This window comes from Xenia sp. Carnegie-2017, unplaced genomic scaffold (genome assembly GCF_021976095.1).
Source record: "Xenia sp. Carnegie-2017 unplaced genomic scaffold, XeniaSp_v1 HiC_scaffold_16, whole genome shotgun sequence".
Classification (NCBI taxonomy): domain Eukaryota; kingdom Metazoa; phylum Cnidaria; class Anthozoa; order Malacalcyonacea; family Xeniidae; genus Xenia; species Xenia sp. Carnegie-2017.
In genome coordinates this window covers 43,029-59,147 of record NW_025813469.1, presented here as the reverse complement: position 1 = coordinate 59,147, position 16,119 = coordinate 43,029, and the positions used below count along the sequence as shown (strand labels likewise).

The 16,119-nt window shown below is 34.5% G+C and overlaps 5 protein-coding genes across 6 annotated transcripts; 4 read left to right on the top strand and 1 right to left on the bottom strand.

Annotated features, from left to right (window-relative positions):
* Positions 1-84: 84 nt before the first annotated feature.
* Positions 85-1,950, top strand: LOC124436488. 2 transcript variants are annotated; one of them, XM_046986417.1, is made up of 3 exons: positions 85-414; positions 688-890; positions 985-1,950. In XM_046986417.1, exons 1-3 carry the CDS (start codon positions 100-102, stop codon positions 1,688-1,690), a joined length of 1,224 nt encoding a protein of 407 aa, XP_046842373.1. In that variant the 5' UTR covers positions 85-99; the 3' UTR covers positions 1,691-1,950. The 2 variants fall into 2 exon arrangements, with proteins under 2 accessions (XP_046842373.1, XP_046842372.1); XM_046986416.1 differs by having other exon boundaries at positions 979-1,950.
* Positions 1,951-7,158: 5,208 nt separating this feature from the next.
* Positions 7,159-8,372, top strand: LOC124437033 (nucleolar protein 3-like). Its single transcript, XM_046987043.1, has 2 exons — positions 7,159-7,195; positions 7,963-8,372. The coding sequence occupies exons 1-2, from the start codon at positions 7,159-7,161 to the stop codon at positions 8,370-8,372; spliced, it is 447 nt and encodes a 148-aa protein (XP_046842999.1).
* A 3,581-nt stretch (positions 8,373-11,953) lies between these two features.
* Positions 11,954-13,677, top strand: LOC124437419 (ribonuclease P protein subunit p40-like). Its single transcript, XM_046987395.1, has 8 exons — positions 11,954-12,050; positions 12,168-12,315; positions 12,390-12,458; positions 12,577-12,666; positions 12,748-12,876; positions 12,953-13,163; positions 13,229-13,363; positions 13,423-13,677. Exons 1-8 carry the CDS (start codon positions 11,970-11,972, stop codon positions 13,616-13,618), a joined length of 1,059 nt encoding a protein of 352 aa, XP_046843351.1. The 5' UTR covers positions 11,954-11,969; the 3' UTR covers positions 13,619-13,677.
* Positions 13,678-13,740: 63 nt separating this feature from the next.
* LOC124437420 (cysteine and histidine-rich protein 1-B-like) lies at positions 13,741-15,342 on the top strand. The gene is made up of 4 exons (XM_046987397.1): positions 13,741-14,005; positions 14,277-14,515; positions 14,587-14,798; positions 14,868-15,342. Exons 1-4 carry the CDS (start codon positions 13,811-13,813, stop codon positions 15,239-15,241), a joined length of 1,020 nt encoding a protein of 339 aa, XP_046843353.1. The 5' UTR covers positions 13,741-13,810; the 3' UTR covers positions 15,242-15,342.
* Positions 15,258-16,091, bottom strand: LOC124437425. Its single transcript, XM_046987402.1, has 2 exons — positions 15,847-16,091; positions 15,258-15,775 (listed from the first exon to the last, which is right to left on the bottom strand). The coding sequence occupies exons 1-2, from the start codon at positions 16,064-16,066 to the stop codon at positions 15,432-15,434; spliced, it is 564 nt and encodes a 187-aa protein (XP_046843358.1). The 5' UTR covers positions 16,067-16,091; the 3' UTR covers positions 15,258-15,431.
* Positions 16,092-16,119: the final 28 nt, after the last annotated feature.

The following is a 16,119-nucleotide window of genomic DNA, read 5'->3' as shown; positions in this document are numbered from 1 at the left end:
TAAAAGTTTTTTATAATAAACAACATTTACCATGTCCATTTATAGTTTTTCCTTAGATTGAGTTGAATTGGCAAACTAGACCCAGGCCCTGGCTAACTGATGGCGACAATCATGGCGGAGAATTCCGAAGAAAGAGAAGTCATTTGTCCTGATATTAAAAACCTAATTTCTGTTGAAACTAATATATCTTGTCCCTTAAATGGCTGTTCTAAGATCCTGCCAAGTACATCAGCGCTAAGAATGCACTTAGTTAAGAGACATAAAATCAGAGAAGATGGATATGAAGTGTTTGAAAGAAAGAAATCTTCTCAAAAAGTGTGGAAAAAGAAGTCAGTCTATTGTTGTCCAGTTGCTGCTTGTATTCGTGGAAGAAACTCAGGAAAATACTTTAATCGCTTAGCTCATGTTAAACAGGTATTTGAACTGTATATTAATAATGTAATAATTTTTAGTCTACGAAATAATATTGCATCCAATTGTGTTGTGTACATCAATTTTATGAAAGACAGAAAGAGAAAGTAAAATAGCTGAAATTTTGAAAGTTTTGCAAATGACGCCATCGTTATAACGGTGGCAAATAATGCATTTGGTAATCTTACAGAATGTTTATTTTCTTTAAATTTTTCCTTCAAAACCATGAACAAGTATGTATGATGTATCATGTGTGTGTTATATTTTTTGTTTTAGCACTACATGATTGTTCACGGTGAAAAGAAATTTTCTTGTAAGAAATGTGACAAGAAATTTGGTCGAAATGATGTTTGTGTACGACACGAGAAGACTTGTGGAATGATTTTTACATGCTCATGTGGTTTACAGTTTAACTGTCGTACATCATTGTTGACACATGCACGTCGTAATGACCATGATGTTCCAAAATTGTACAAAAAGTAAGTTTACCATGACAAAAATATAAAATCAATTACTTACCTATAAAGTTGCATCTTAATTATTTTCTATCATTTCTTCTCTGTTGAGTTATAGAAATGTTGTAGAAGTGCAGCAAAGTTTGTTCAATGTGAGAATGGGTAGTTCCTCTTTACTAATGAGAACTATACCTGCAGTTAATGACAAAGCTTTAAAATCAAAGCTTACTTTAGTTGATGCTGAAACTCAAACAATGCAAACATGTTGCTCATATGATACTTTGCAACAGAAAAATGGTTCCATATCAACAACAGACATTCAACCTAAAGATGTAGAAAGAAAAGCAATAGGACCATTTGATCTGGAAGATATGGCTATTTGTAAACAGACTCAAACCAAAGATGATTTTAGTCATGGATTTGACTTTGATGTGGATTTTCCATTGGATGATTATAAAGAGGTGACCCATTCACAAACACAGACAAACTTAAATTTGGCATTAGAAAGTTTCCCTTTGTTTGAAGACAATGAAACACAAACACTTGAGTCTTATCTTGAACTATACACTTCTACAAATGAATGTGGAACTCAAACTAAGACATTTTTAGATGAAATATTTTCTGTGGATAATGAGACACAAACCCGTCTTCCTTCATTAAACTTGGACGAAAACTTCCCTCATATCAACAATAATAACTCTACAGATGGACAGACTCAAACATTTCTTCCTTGGAGTGATTTTATCAACTCATCCAAAGATGTTATATCCATTGCAACCGAGTATAATTTGATGGAAGACATCGCTCAAACACAAAATTCTTAATAGAATAAACAAAACTGTCTACAATTATTTGTTATTTAATAGTGAAAATATTCACCTTGATAAAATGTAATTATTGTTAATATTTTATTGGTAATTATTTTATATTTACAATGAGCAGCAAACTTTCATTATTGTATTTCAACTGCTGTGCAAAGTTATTAATTTTTGTGCTATTAAGACTCATTGCATTGTCTGTGCTCTTAAAATAAGAAGCTGGAAGATGAGTGGTAATAAAAATTTGGTGAGTTTTCACACTTCAACCCCTAGTTTAGTTTAAAATTAGATTATAAAACAAAGCAATCATTCGTCGTGAATCATAACCATTGTAATTTTTCTCATTTCATTGTCTTGTTGCCTTTAATAGGCAAGGTGAAACAGAGATGGGAAACCAGTTAAGTTTTTGTTTGTTATTTTCTTCAACAGTTTCAATTGGCATGAGTAATGACTTGGTAGGTTTCATCAAATCATTCATCTGACTACAACGCTCATCTTTCTGTCTATACAATGACTTCCATCTTGTTGAAGGAAGATTCTTTGGTTCTACTGAAAGGTGCTTTTTAATTACAGTGATTGGCGGTATCAGAAGATTATTTTTGAGGCTATTAACTGCTTCGGGTAATTTCATAAGACTGTTCTGACGTTCCTGAAATTCAATATTTACAAGTGGTCGTATGGCTCGTATCTTCTCGTCTTTGGAGCAATTACTTTGTTGTAGTGTGAAGTCACGTAGCTCACAATATGCTCGCTGTTGTCGCAGAAATTTTTTTAAATACCTATCAAACATCGTAGCAGGATCAAGGAAGAACGTTGTTGAATCAATGCTTGTCTCTTTAATAATAATGGATGTTTTCTTTCAATATAGTTGAATGATTTTGTATCAATTATTCTTCTCCATGAAGACATCTCGTATGAAAGGGTACCTGTGTTTGTAAACTTTGTAATCTTAGTGCAATCTATGGCTTCTTTGTGAGTTTTATGTTTTTTTGAAGGCTTTTTAATTCGTCCACAAATCTTTGACGTACAATTGATGTAACTAGTTTGGCCGTCACGCGCAACGTCGTTTTTATTTCTGTCGTCTAAAGTCCAACCACGTTCGAATTCTTTGCTATTACAAGAGTTTCCTGAATTTTCTTGAATATTTTCACCATTTGCACAAAACAGAGTCTCAAAAACGTCTGACAAAAAAGTCTTCGGCAACGAAGTCTCGTCAACCATTGTTGTGGTTGTACGTTTCCAAGGTAATAATTTCACGTTCAGGATTCTCGGAGATATTCGTAAAATGCTTTGGAATTCTCGGTTTTATATGGGTAAATAGTGCAGTAGAGAATGACCTAACACATCGAATAAAGAAATGTTTTTCAACAGACGTCTAGATAAGTTTTATATCTGCCATGTTTTTTCGAGACATTTTGAAACATCGTTTTTCAATAAGTAAATTCATAAAAAAATATGAGTGCAGGATACTCCATTTTTGGTATAGCCAGAAGATCCACTCGTAAGAGATTACATCACTTGTATCTTCATTTTAAAGAAAGATGTGGAAATAAAGCACAAAAAACCATCTCATTCCGCTAAGATTTTACTTCATATTTTAGCCAATCAGAACTCGAAATAAAATTGCCAGAATCTCATTGAAATCAACCAATGAAATCTGCGCACCAAATGATCACGTCAATCACTTTTCACAATTCACTCACAGCTAGATGCCCCGCGACTCGAGAAGGAAACGAAAGGTGGGTTAGTGGAATTTTTATAAATTATTCAAAGAAGTACTCCAAATGTCGATAAATTCGATGGCAAAAGCCTTGTTTGATGTTTGGTTATGTATTGTTTGACTTGTAAATCAATTCGTAGGCTATTTTTATGCAATTTGGCGTGCCGCGTGCCTGTCTTCCTCGGTCTGTTTGCTTTGCACGAGGACCTTGTCAGTGTAAAAACGACAAGTTTTCTATGTTTCAGTGTCTTTCTTTCGATTTTACTTTTAGTCTGTCGCCTTTTGCTAGTGTATGGAGTGTTTCGAAACGAAATTTTGTTGAATAGCCTTACTTTTAGCATGTATTTGTTAATCGATATATTTTCAGCGAAGAACTTGTGCGACGCACATTTTTCTCGTTTCAACACAAAAATTTGAACAAATACTAGGTGAAAATGTACAATATGGCAAAATGGAGATAAGCAGGGTCTTTTTTATCCCTTGTGGTTGATTTTTGTCGGTAAAAAGTCTATTTTTCAACAAAAATTTTGAAGACATTTGAAAAGATGAAAATGTTGGACGTTGGACTTTCAATTAAATTGCCGCCTTTTTTGTTCCGCGTGAAATGAAAAACTGGGTACGAATTATGCAAAACTAACCAGCTTGATTATAAAAAAACAGTTTTTGACCAAAAATATCTAAAATTATTTAAATGTGGAATGGGATACAGAGAAAAATTTTCTCTGTAACATTAGAATAAATGTATTTAAATGTGTAGGCATTGAAGAGTGTCGGATTTTAGCACAGTTCTCGATGAAAAGTTATTGACTGTTTTTAAAGCATTTTGCCAACAGACTTGTTTACATTCTATATAGGAATAGAAGCTAATATTCTGCTGAAACTTTACAATGAGCAATCAAGAGCACAGCAACCAAACTCGTATCCTAAAGTGGAAATGTGAAACAATTAAAACAAATAGTTATGGAAACAATTGAAAATGAACTAAGGAGAAAAAAGGTAGGAAACTCAGAATCATTCAAACTTTCACTGATTGCCTTATTTGTTTTAGAGCTGTTTATTTCATGTTCTTACGCACAATGAAAACGCTTTTGATGAATTTTTGTTATAAAGATTGTACACCGTCAAATGGGTAAAAACCAGAATCTCATAACGTTTAATTTGAATTGTTAGGATACTCAAATGAAAAAAATAATCAGACTGAGAGTATTTTTAGGGATTTTCTTGTGCATACATTCAAAAATTCTCCTCTCTTCATAAGTTTTGGATAAGAATGATTGGACTATAAGTCAAAAATATTGTAACGATCTGTCGTTCATTCGTTCATAAAGAAGCCTATAAGACTTCTTCTTTTGAAGTCTGTATAATATCAAAAGAAACATTCGTTGAAACTGAAAATCTACTCATGAAACAAAAATAAATATTGTGTGGATGTTGTATTTGTTCATACACAGGCAGCTTGAAGTTATCATTACCTACAGTTTTGATTAAGTAAGATTATATAAGTCAATGTCAAATGTTGTGAACGATCTGTTCGAAATCAGCATTCAATGGCATTTGTATAAAGAAGTCTATAAGACTTTCTTTTTTTTTGAAATGTGTAAGATGTCAAAAGAAACTTTCACTGAAAAAAATCTCTTCGTGAAACAAAAATACATGTTTTGTACATATTGTCCTTGTCTATACACTTGAAGCTTGAAGTTTTCATTTGCCTACAATTTTGGTTAAATATGCAAGTCAATGACAATTGTTGTGAACGACCTGTCTGAAGTCGACATTTAATGGCATGTATATAAAGAAGTCCATACGACTTCGTTCTTTTGAAATTTATAAAATATCTAAAGAATCATTCACTGCAAAAAAATCTACTCATGAAACAAATGTAAATGTATAGTTTACAAAAACTAACTGCTGCTGAGTTTAGGGTAAGGATTATTAGTCAATGAGTTAAAATTATTGTTGTGAACGATTAATATGAAATCGACGTTCAAAAGCAAACAAAGAAGTCTATACGACTTTCTTTTGAAATTTGTAAGATATCAAAAGAAACAATTCATTGGAAGAAATTTATTCTCGAAACAAAAGTAAATATTATATATTTCCTTACGTCAGCCACTTGAAGTCTTCATTTGCCCACTATTTCCTAGTAAGTTATAAATATTGTTGTAAATATCTTTATGAAAAAAAAAGGTTCAAGTATTATTGCAAGATGTCGAGAACAGTAAAGAAAGCCATTGAAGAGTTAACATTACATCAAAGAGATTACTTTGATAACCGCAAGTTCACTAGCACAAGAAAATTCTAGAACTAGAACAAGAAAACACGAGAGTGTGCCATTTAGGAATGCACAAAAGATCAGAACTTTCGTTGTTTGGGACGTTCATCAACTCAAGTGCAATGTCTTCTATAGCTGAGATGCTTCATCTATAAGTGCATGTGCAGCGTCTTCCTTTGTTGCGGTCCTTAATCTTTTCTTTCAAGCGCAGCGTCTTCCGTTGTTGAGGTGCTTCATCGACTTTTGCAGCGCGCGCAGCGTCTTCCGTTGTTGAGGTGCTTCATCGAATGCAAGCGCGCGCAGCGTCTTCCGTTGTCGAGGTGCTTCATCGAATGCAAGCGCGCGCAGCGTCTTCCGTTGTCGAGGTGCTTCATCGAATGCCAGCGCGCGCAGCGTCTTCCGTTGTTGAGATGCTTCATCGAATGCAAGCGCGCGCAGCGTCCTCCGTTGTCGAGGTGCTTCATCGAATGCCAGCGCGCAGCGTCTTCCGTTGTCGAGGTGCTTCATCGAATGCCAGCGCGCGCAGCGTCTTCCGTTGTCGAGGTGCTTCATCGAATGCCAGCGCGCGCAGCGTCTTCCGTTGTCGAGGTGCTTCATCGAATGCCAGCGCGCGCAGCGTCTTCCGTTGTCGAGGTGCTTCATCGAATGCCAGCGCGCGCAGCGTCTTCCGTTGTCGAGGTGCTTCATCGAATGCCAGCGCGCGCAGCGTCTTCCGTTGTCGAGGTGCTTCATCGAATGCCAGCGCGCGCAGCGTCTTCCGTTGTCGAGGTGCTTCATCGAATGCCAGCGCGCGCAGCGTCTTCCGTTGTTGAGGTGCTTTATTAATTCTTTGAAGCGCATTGCTCCGTTGTAAGGGATGATGAACGATACTTAAGAGGTCAGCAACGTTCGCTGTTTTTTAGCGTTTCTTTTGTGTGAGCGTCATTAATGCATGAGGTGTAAGATCGAATGAAAAATATTAAAAAAAGAATCAAACAAGGAAATCAAAGACAAAGATGACAGCAATCTTATTAAACAAATAAGATGTAATTGTTCAAGACAAAACAATCGAAATGGCACTAGCAATAGAAAGTGTCACCATACGAATCTTGTGAAGAAAACTAAGATGAAGTAATGCAAAACAGATGACAGCAATCATGTGGGAAAAAATAAGATAAACTGATAGAAGATATAGATTTCACGAGCTCTATAACAATATTTGTAAACACGTTGCACGACACTTTACCTCATGCATGACGTTTGAAGACTTCTTGTGGCAGATGTAACCTTTAGTACTTATTGCTTTCTATTTGTGGGTTGCATTTTCTAACGTGATTGGCATGATTTAATTGTCTTTTATAACTTACCTTAAACTCAATATGTTATTGCCCAACTTAATTTAGACAAACATGCATGAATAGCCTAGCTTTGAAAAGTTGTCTTTGTCGTTGTTTTTACTTGCATGTGACTTTTGACCAAGTGTGCACAAGTAAATCTCTAGAGATGCTGCATCCGGTGCAAAGCGAAGAATGGATGTCAGGTAAGATTAAAATTATTTGATGTACGGTCTTATCACTAAAATTGACTTAGATTTGTGCCACTGAATTTCAGAGAAAAAGCATGCATATGATAACGCAAGTTATTTGGCTTTGTTCAATTGTGGTTTCTTATGCTGAAATATCCTGAATGATGAAAGTACGAATGATGACATTGTGTGAAAGTTTTCTAACAGTTATGGTAAACTTCAAATTCTTTATGGAAACAAATCATCTTTCGGAATGACCACGCTGCTATGCACATCACAAGTATTTTGGTAAGTGGTTATTGACAGGAATAAACCTGTTAGTAAGGTAACAAGTGGTCGTTTCAGGTAGATAAATGTAATAATATTTTGATAATTTTTAATTTCAGAGATTTGTTTTAAACAAAACCACCTTCTCCACTGCTGAACGTTTAGGAGAGGCAGTTTGTTGCCTATGACGACGAATCTACAGGTATTCACGTTTTTTTTTGTAAATATCGTTTGTACTTGATCACTATCTGAAGTTTCTGCAAAGCTTCTTACATGATGAGTTGGCAATTCGTGGATAAAGATTGCTCAACGTTTAACTTTTAAGAATCTCCCAAGTACAATTTGAGTTGTTGTATTAGAGTCTTTAGTTAGGCTATATTTGGGATAAGATGACACAGAATTTGAAAAAGCCATGGACTTTGTCAAGAGGCTTTTTTATCGAATACAACGCTATTTTTGTTACTTTGAAAGACCTTCGTGTTATTTTGAATCTTTTGAATCTAATTGTTTTGTAGCGAAGGACCAATACAATGGTGGTTTATTATATCAATTACAACATGGTAGTTGTGAAATGCATTCTGGTCGTCGTGGATTTTTTCGTGGCTTTCGTGGATTACATCGTGGCTTTCGTGAATCTTATCATGGCTTTCGTGGATTATATCGTGGCTTTCGTGGATCTTATCATGGCTTTCATGGATTATATCGTGGCTTTCATGGATCTTATCATGGCTTTCATGGATTATATCATGGCTTTCGTGGATTATATCGTGGCTTTCGTGGATCTTATCATGGCTTTCATGGATTATATCGTGGCTTTCGTGGATTACATGGTGGTTGTCGTGGATCTTGTCAAACTAATCTTGGGTTATATTACGTTAATCTACGAATGAAGACTGACGATGACGTTTCAAAAGCAATGCTCTAATGTCCATTTGATCAACACTAACAGGAAAATAATCAAACATTGGCTTAGAGTTAAAAAAAATTTTGCTATTTGACTTCAAAAACAATTTGACATTGTGTTACACGAACATGGGTTCAAAACGCACACCTAATTTCATAAATTATGGTGGTTAGTCCAATTATGAATCAAGACAAGACGGGTGTAACGTTGTATGATGGGAACATTAAAACAATCAATGGTATAGATCCCAACACTACGTGGAAAATTAAATATAGGTGAGTAGTATTTGACACTTGAATTTGCTAACTAAGGTGTTGATGTTAATGTTGACTCTGACGTTTCAACAACTTTAGCTGCAGTCATCTTCAGAGTTCAATTTGAAGCGAGAGGTAAACGTGTACTTCTCACTTCCCATATTCACTTGTCACTTGAACCTGAAGATGACTGCCGCTAAGGTTGTCGAAACGTCAGGGAATAATGACACCAGTATTCCTTTTGAAGACTATACTAGCCCGGTAAATCTACGTCTACAAGTGTGTAATGTTATTTGTTGGTAACATTTTGTCTTGCAAGAACTTTCTCGCACTGAATAGTGTTAAGCTACAGAGAATTCATAAGTTTTCACAGTAAAATTTAAGATTATTGGAGTTCGATGATGAGCTCTCAGTGCATCATTAATAACGGGTATTATGTCACATTTTTGCCCATAACGGTTTTAAACGTAAATGTTGAAGAATTTTGTGTTACCTTAAAACTTTTCATTTGTTTTGTAGTTATGAAAGAATACAACGGTGGCACATTATACTCATATACTACATCATATTTGTGGCGGATTAAATCAAAGTTGTCGTTGATCACAATCATTGTCATCGTAAATTGACACAAGGCTGTCGTGGATTACGTTATGGTTAATATTATGGATTTCTATCATCGTTTTTTTGTGGATAAACATCGTCATTGTCGTGGACTTAATGGTATAAATCCTGGGGATTTATCATTTGAGGAGGATTACCTTAATCTACGAATGAAGACTGAATACGACGTTTTAGGTTTGTGGTGTTTTAGTTAAAATCCTGGTGATCAGTACTAACAGGAAGATGACTGAACATTGGCTGAGTTATATGACAAAGTTAGTAGTTCTTTTAATTCCTGTTGGTGTTTTTTTTTCAGTTTTGTGCATGGCGCAGATCTTGCAGTCTCCGGCTCCTGCAAATAATGATACATCTTATATTGCCGATATCGTGCAAAGTAAGTTTATCATTGAAGCTAAGATGTTCTTAAAACAGCAAAAACGGTGTACAACATTTGATCACCAGGATACACGATCCTCAGTTCAAAGAAATAAGCATGGGTTTCTTTGAGTTTTGGTCGTGTGTATTAGTTCATAAAAAGTTGTATTCAATTCTAGTATTCACGATTCTATAAATAAACATTAAAAATCTAAATGCGCGAATTAAAGCGCGCTAAAAAATTTCGAAATCCGAATCATAGATAGCATTTTACAAAAAAGAAAATTTCGGTCTGAAACATGGTGCAATCTGGCATGCAAACCGCTTAGCGCAAATTAAATTTATTTAAAATTATAAAAGTCAGAAATATTCTTGCTTGATGATGCTTCATCAGAATCAACACTTTTAACCTTTGAATTGTTTAAATTTTGAACCATGCAAAACTTAAAATGTCTCTCAAACATGGGAAAAAGAAAAAATAGCTACAAGTCAACATGTTTAAAACAAATTTTTGTATAAAAAAATGAGTGATTTGCATCATCAAGAGGAATATACAACAAACAATGTCTTATTGGTCTAATAAACAGCAAAACAGAATAGGTGCATGAAACCCGGCATTGTTTTTGCTAAACAGCTAGCAAAATCAATGTTATATGGCAGTGGCATGTCCAAGTTAAATCACTCGCTGTTATTTAACTTGAAGTAACATAAGTCAGAGCCGGAAGATAATTTTATTCATGATGAATCGGGTTTGCTCGTCTCGAAATCAAGTCGAACGTCTTCATCTATTTTATGCATGGAAGATGATTTGATAGAGAGGCGACCTAATTCGATACATTTAGTGTAGTTCCAGGTAGGAATAATAGTAAACGGTGCCAAATTGGTACCTAGGTGATCGAGTGTTGGACACAAGAAGGATTGGCTGGCACGCCGTTTGGTAATGTATGAGGGCCCAGGGAGGCGGTTCCCTATTCATTAGGTTCCCTTTCGGCTCGGGTACTAACGTTGCTTTACAGGTGTCTCATCGTTCAAAGGTATGTTTTTATGAGATTTTGAAGCAGTTCATAGGTTTATGTTCAAATCGGTTATTTCATGCCACTGATCAACAGGGTTTAGTTAAGGATGCGCATAGGAAAAAATGCTGCAGCTGAAAGCGGTGTAAAAATGGCGTAAAAAATGGCGTACGTCTAAAAAAGACGTAAAAAATGGAGCTGGTTTCGGGTTTTTTTTGAAGGATGCATATTGCCTATAAATCACCTCTTTTAAACAACCTTGTAAAGATAAAGGCAGTCTAATTAAATCCTGTAAGCATAATTAAGGCCTTAAAATTATGAGTAAATGTCCTTTTTTGTAAAGATAACAGGTAAAAATAGATGAGGTGATCTCTAGTAATGTGTATCCATCGACCGGCTTTCGTAGCTTGTTGGATCTCTGAGGGTTTTCCTCCGGCGATACGCCGGTTTCCCTCATCTTTAGAGAATCACTCTAAAGAACAACAAAAAAGGGTGGCCATGCCTGGGACCTGCAGCGAGGATTGTATGGTTATTGGGTTGGATTCCCGATCCACTCGAAGAAAGAAGAGCCGGCTTCTCTTCAAGTGAACAATAAAATTCATCGTTCCCCATCTAAATAGAAGTATTCCTTTAGACCAATTCATTCTGTCTACAATCCATATAAGAGATTAGTATTCCGTAATTCAGCTGTGTAATGCTTTTTTATCATCGTCTGCAAACGACCGCACACCACATTTCCATTTTCATCCTTTTTCCCCAAAAAATAGAAAAGGAAATTTATTCTTGCTATTTGCACTCACCTGTAAATGACTCCCTTTGTTTCCATTCTTATCTTTTAACTAATCGTTGCTAATTAAAAAGCGGTAATAGAGTGTGTTATATTTCTTGACTTATGAAAGCGAACAAAGACATTTATGTACTTGAACAGTGACTTGAATAGAGGACGAAAACTGCAAAAGATACTTTGGTGTTCAGTCTACCATTCATTAATGTCTGGTTCGTCACTCACTGTAATATAGACCTCACCGACAAATTCAGTCGATGGTGGACACATTGTAAGCTTTTTGAAAACTGATGCAAACTTAATTGGGCATAAAAAGAAGCTGGACAAGCAAGTCAGACTTGTGTTATTTGGACTCGTTTTTCTTTGTTCACAGTAGTATTCATTATAAGGTGATTTCAGGATTACTTATTTTCATAAGTTGGTGTTATTTGTAGTTCTTCTCAATCTGTTCTTTTTCTTTAGTTGTAAATATATAGAAACTTTTATTTTTCTATATTAATGTTCCTGGATTACTAATTTTTAAACTTGTATATATCACGTGATGATTTTTATCAGTATTTCAAATATGGCGGGAAATATTGCAAAAAGACGAATGACGTTTGAGAAGTTTTTTGGTAAAGAAGATGAGAACAAATTTCTTAAAAGAATTTTAGACCACCATTTCAATTTTTCTGTAAGTTTTATAGAGTAATTAAAAATTATCTTGCATTTCACATCTGTTGCGATGAATGAGAACTATTATATATTTCAACTCTGTGACAAGATATTCATTTCACTTTGTTTCCTAAAGATTGGGCTACTTGTGCCAACATTATCCAAGCAGAAATTTGTGAATCAAATCTCAGAGTCATCTCTGTTCTCAGAATCATGCTGCCTTGCTGTTACAACCCTTTTGGAAATTATCAATCCAAAATTTTTGTCCCAATTTCTTAGGAGAGGTAAATAAATTATTTCATCATTGTCAATTTATATTGAACAAAAGTGTTTTATGCTATGTATTTTCTCTGTTTAGGCGTAGTGAGTGCTCTCAGTTATAAAACTAAGATTGATACAGAGGATTGTGTTGCTTTATTACCAACAGGTCATAGTATCTTTTAAATGCATAATGTAATTTTTTGTGGTTACTTTATACCTTATTGAATAAATCAAAGTTCTCTTCTTTTATGGTATTTGTAACCAAATTTATTTTTTCTTTCTAGGTATTATTTGGCTTTCATTGACAAAAGATACATATGAATGCCTTGGTCTCCAGGGAAAACCATCTCCATTCAAGAATAATCCAAAATTTGGTAGTGCAATTTGTAATTAGTGGGTTAATTTTGGTCTTGTTTGATTTCATTGATCTTGGTTATTTTTATCAAATTATTTAGATGTTGTAATTGATGTTAATGAGTCCTACTTTGAACCAAGCAAGAAATTTTACCAGAGGGTTTTAAAAGCATTTCAAAAAACAGGATTGAAGTTTGAATTTTTGTTTTCGGAGAGATCAATTGATGATAGTAAATATGAAGAATTTTTTGAGTAAATTCAATTTGTTTATTGAAAGCAGTTAACATAATTACATCATTTTTGCAGAAAGTGAATATGGTGAGAAGTTACAATCATACCTCAAATCACGTGGCATAATTTCACAGCCATTTCATTGTGAACACTATGTAGAAAACTTTAATAATATTGATGTTCCAACTATTTCATTTCATGATGAGTCATTCTTTGACATTTCTGCTACGTGTAATTACTTGGAATTTCATGAATGGTTGGGATGTGTTCTATGTAATGTTGATTGGTAAGTTGTATTGGCATTTCAAGTTATGTAATGAATTACTTCATTTTGTTTTATCTCATTTTTAGCTCACAATCATCACCAGATAGTTACTTAAACACATTATCATCTCCAGAACCAAATTCTTGTCAACAGGTTGTTCTTTCCACATGGATTGGCTTTATTTCATCTCATAGTGTTCAAAATGTGCTTAAGTTTGCAAGGTATTGTATTCACATTGGATTTTCATGCATTCTTGTTTCTAAAACCATGTTTCTTTCAGAGATCTACTGAAAAAAAACCCTGATATCCCTTGGTTGAATGTCACAATATGGGGTTTTAGTGACAGTCCAGTTACATGGAGAGACCTGCGGCATGGATTTTATCTGAATGGTGACAATCATTACTCTATAATTCTGTTTCAAGATCATTGCATGTGGATGTACAGGACTCTGTCTGACCATGACGAACAACTTTGAATTGAAAGTAATATAAATTATAATAATTTGCGTCACAATGCCATGTGATGCAATATGAATGTGGTCGTATTTTAATTGGTCAATGTAAAAATTACGTCATCTTTTTTCGGCGATGACTTAACAATAGCATGTATAATTTGTAAACAAAGCAAAGGACACAACTGACAGAAGTTGTGTAAATTCTGAATACTCATGAATGTAAATAGGAACGAAGATTGCAGTGAACCAGTCGCTAAAAAAGTCTGTTTGACGTCGAACAGTGATCAAGAATTGCAAACTGGTGAGACGTCAGGCTCGGATGCTGCATTTGAGAAGCTTGAGAAACGTTTATCTCTAGTCCTTAGATGTACAGTTTGTTTGGATCTTCCAAAAAGCTCGATTCTTCAAGTAAGATATATATTTTTATTGTTTTGTCAAAAGACAAGATTAATCCAACCAAATAACTTATTATTTTAATCAACTTGCTGAAAGAAAACATTTAGGCAAGAATCGTTTAACGAAGTCTATAATATTTGTGATTTTTTCACCTGTAAACAGGTTGATAAACTAGAAAAATGTACATTTCCAATGATGTTTAATGATGTTACAATGTACAGCCTGCAGGTTCGGAGGGTATACTTTACTAAACATTAACGTAAGATGAACTTTCTTTTATTAGTGTGCAAATGGTCATCTAATGTGTGTGGGTTGTCTTAGCCATCTCTTAGCTGATGCTAGATTGAGAAATGAAATGGCATCTTGTCCAAATTGTCGAACTGATATTACAGAATCACTATGTATACGTAACTTAGCTGTTGAAAAGGCTGTGTCAGAATTACCAATAGAATGCAAGTTTTGCAATGAGTTGCTCCCACGATTTTACGTTGACAAACATGAAAATGAACAATGTGTTAAAAGGTGAGCATTCTATGATATTGATTTAATATTTGTTGTATTTGTCCCTAGTATATTTCACTCTATTTTCAAAGAGTGGTCTCATGTAAATACAAGAAAATAGGATGTGTTTGGCAAGGTGCTGCACAGTTTGTTACTGAACATGAAGGAAAATGTGCAGAAGCAAGAAAGACCGGCTTTGAAATCATGGAAGGACTGGAAAAGTTATCAAGAAAAGAAGAGAACAGATTAGACTTGTATCGGTCATTATTTGCCCTTCTTTCCTATGGTAAAACATGCATACATGGTAAGATATTTAGTAATATATCTCTTAAGTTACTTGTTTTTTTCAGCTTTATTGCACTTAATTTCATAGATCTCCAACTACAACCACGAAGGTCAGATGATTACCTTCCTCAGTTGTATTATCAAAGTACTCGTTTTTCTTCATTTGGAAAAGATTGGATGGTTAAGTCTCAAATTGTGGGTAATGAAAATTGTGTAACACGCAGTTTCACTTTTCAGCTAATTCTCTCAACAAGGAGTGATATATTTGTGAAGTTTGTATTTGTAAGAAGTCCATTAGGAGATGTTGATATTGAACCTACGATATTTCAACATGAATTTACTCAAGACAGTACAGAATCTCTTGAGCATAATTTACCCATATCAAAAAATATTGACATGAATAAACTTCTTGCTGCAAGAATTGTACCAGTAAGGCTTGTCATGTTTTTAGGAAAGTCATAATAATAGAGTTACTAAGTTTAATGGTAAAAATATGTTTTATTGGCATTGTAAAGCATCAGAGTTGTATTTTAAAAATTTGACAGTAAAAACATTCTATTTTATTGGAAGTATGAAACACTATATTTTACAAAGTTCTTTACAAAATATTTATTAATGAGTGTTTGTGGGTGGAATATTAAGACATTAAGCTTTAATATTTCATCAAAGCTTTAATAAAAGTATAATTTGCTAGAACTAAAATATAATGAAAGATATCAACATTACGATATCCCATCATGTTCCCAGAAGTTCCAAACACTACAACTGCAATCACATAGAGAATGACAGCAGCAATTGCAACTATGTTTTTAACTTGAAAACTCAATATCATGATATGAAACATTGCTAATGTTGAAACACATTGAGTACACACATCTTTCAGTTTTGGGAACAGTGATGAGAGAATAATTCCAAATGTAGAACTTATTAAGTGTATATTTAAATAATTCTTTACTCCGTACTTGACACAAAATGACGTTGCAATAAGTGGAATTCCTAACAAAGTAGTAAATATTGCACATATCAATGATAAAATAGACCAGGAAACAAACGAACCTTTGACTTACCAAGAATAGCTGCAAACCATGATGCTTTGTCGTGTAATTCAGTGATCATTTTTTTACTTGATACAATGTCAAGAAAGCGGATTGCTCCTGAGCCTGCAGCAAATGCTATCAACAAAAAACCAATTGCAGCATGTACATAACTCCTGGCAAGGAAGCTCGCACCATAAAATGAAACTGCACTTAGTACAAAGTCAGAAATTGCGGTTGATATTTGCGCCATGTTGAAAATTTACGGCACAAATATGGGTAATAATTCCGTGTTCTACATACACC

Bases quoted from the DNA above. Each gene is read 5' to 3' on its own strand.
- LOC124436488 (XM_046986416.1), top strand. From the start codon at position 100: ATGGCGACAATCATGGCGGAGAATTCCGAAGAAAGAGAAGTCATTTGT. The intron at 415-687 runs GTATTTGAACTG...TTTTTGTTTTAG, and splicing joins GCTTAGCTCATGTTAAACAG to CACTACATGATTGTTCACGG. The intron at 891-978 runs GTAAGTTTACCA...TTCTCTGTTGAG, and splicing joins GTTCCAAAATTGTACAAAAA to TTATAGAAATGTTGTAGAAG.
- LOC124437033 (XM_046987043.1), top strand. From the start codon at position 7,159: ATGCTGCATCCGGTGCAAAGCGAAGAATGGATGTCAG. The intron at 7,196-7,962 runs GTAAGATTAAAA...ATTGTTTTGTAG, and splicing joins AAGCGAAGAATGGATGTCAG to CGAAGGACCAATACAATGGT.
- LOC124437419 (XM_046987395.1), top strand. From the start codon at position 11,970: ATGACGTTTGAGAAGTTTTTTGGTAAAGAAGATGAGAACAAATTTCTT. The intron at 12,316-12,389 runs GTAAATAAATTA...TTCTCTGTTTAG, and splicing joins GTCCCAATTTCTTAGGAGAG to GCGTAGTGAGTGCTCTCAGT. The intron at 13,364-13,422 runs GTATTGTATTCA...TGTTTCTTTCAG, and splicing joins AATGTGCTTAAGTTTGCAAG to AGATCTACTGAAAAAAAACC.
- LOC124437420 (XM_046987397.1), top strand. From the start codon at position 13,811: ATGAATGTAAATAGGAACGAAGATTGCAGTGAACCAGTCGCTAAAAAA. The intron at 14,006-14,276 runs GTAAGATATATA...TTCTTTTATTAG, and splicing joins CAAAAAGCTCGATTCTTCAA to TGTGCAAATGGTCATCTAAT. The intron at 14,799-14,867 runs GTAAGATATTTA...TTAATTTCATAG, and splicing joins TGGTAAAACATGCATACATG to ATCTCCAACTACAACCACGA.
- LOC124437425 (XM_046987402.1), bottom strand. From the start codon at position 16,066: ATGGCGCAAATATCAACCGCAATTTCTGACTTTGTACTAAGTGCAGTT. The intron at 15,776-15,846 runs GTAAGTCAAAGG...CTACTTTGTTAG, and splicing joins ATGGTTTGCAGCTATTCTTG to GAATTCCACTTATTGCAACG.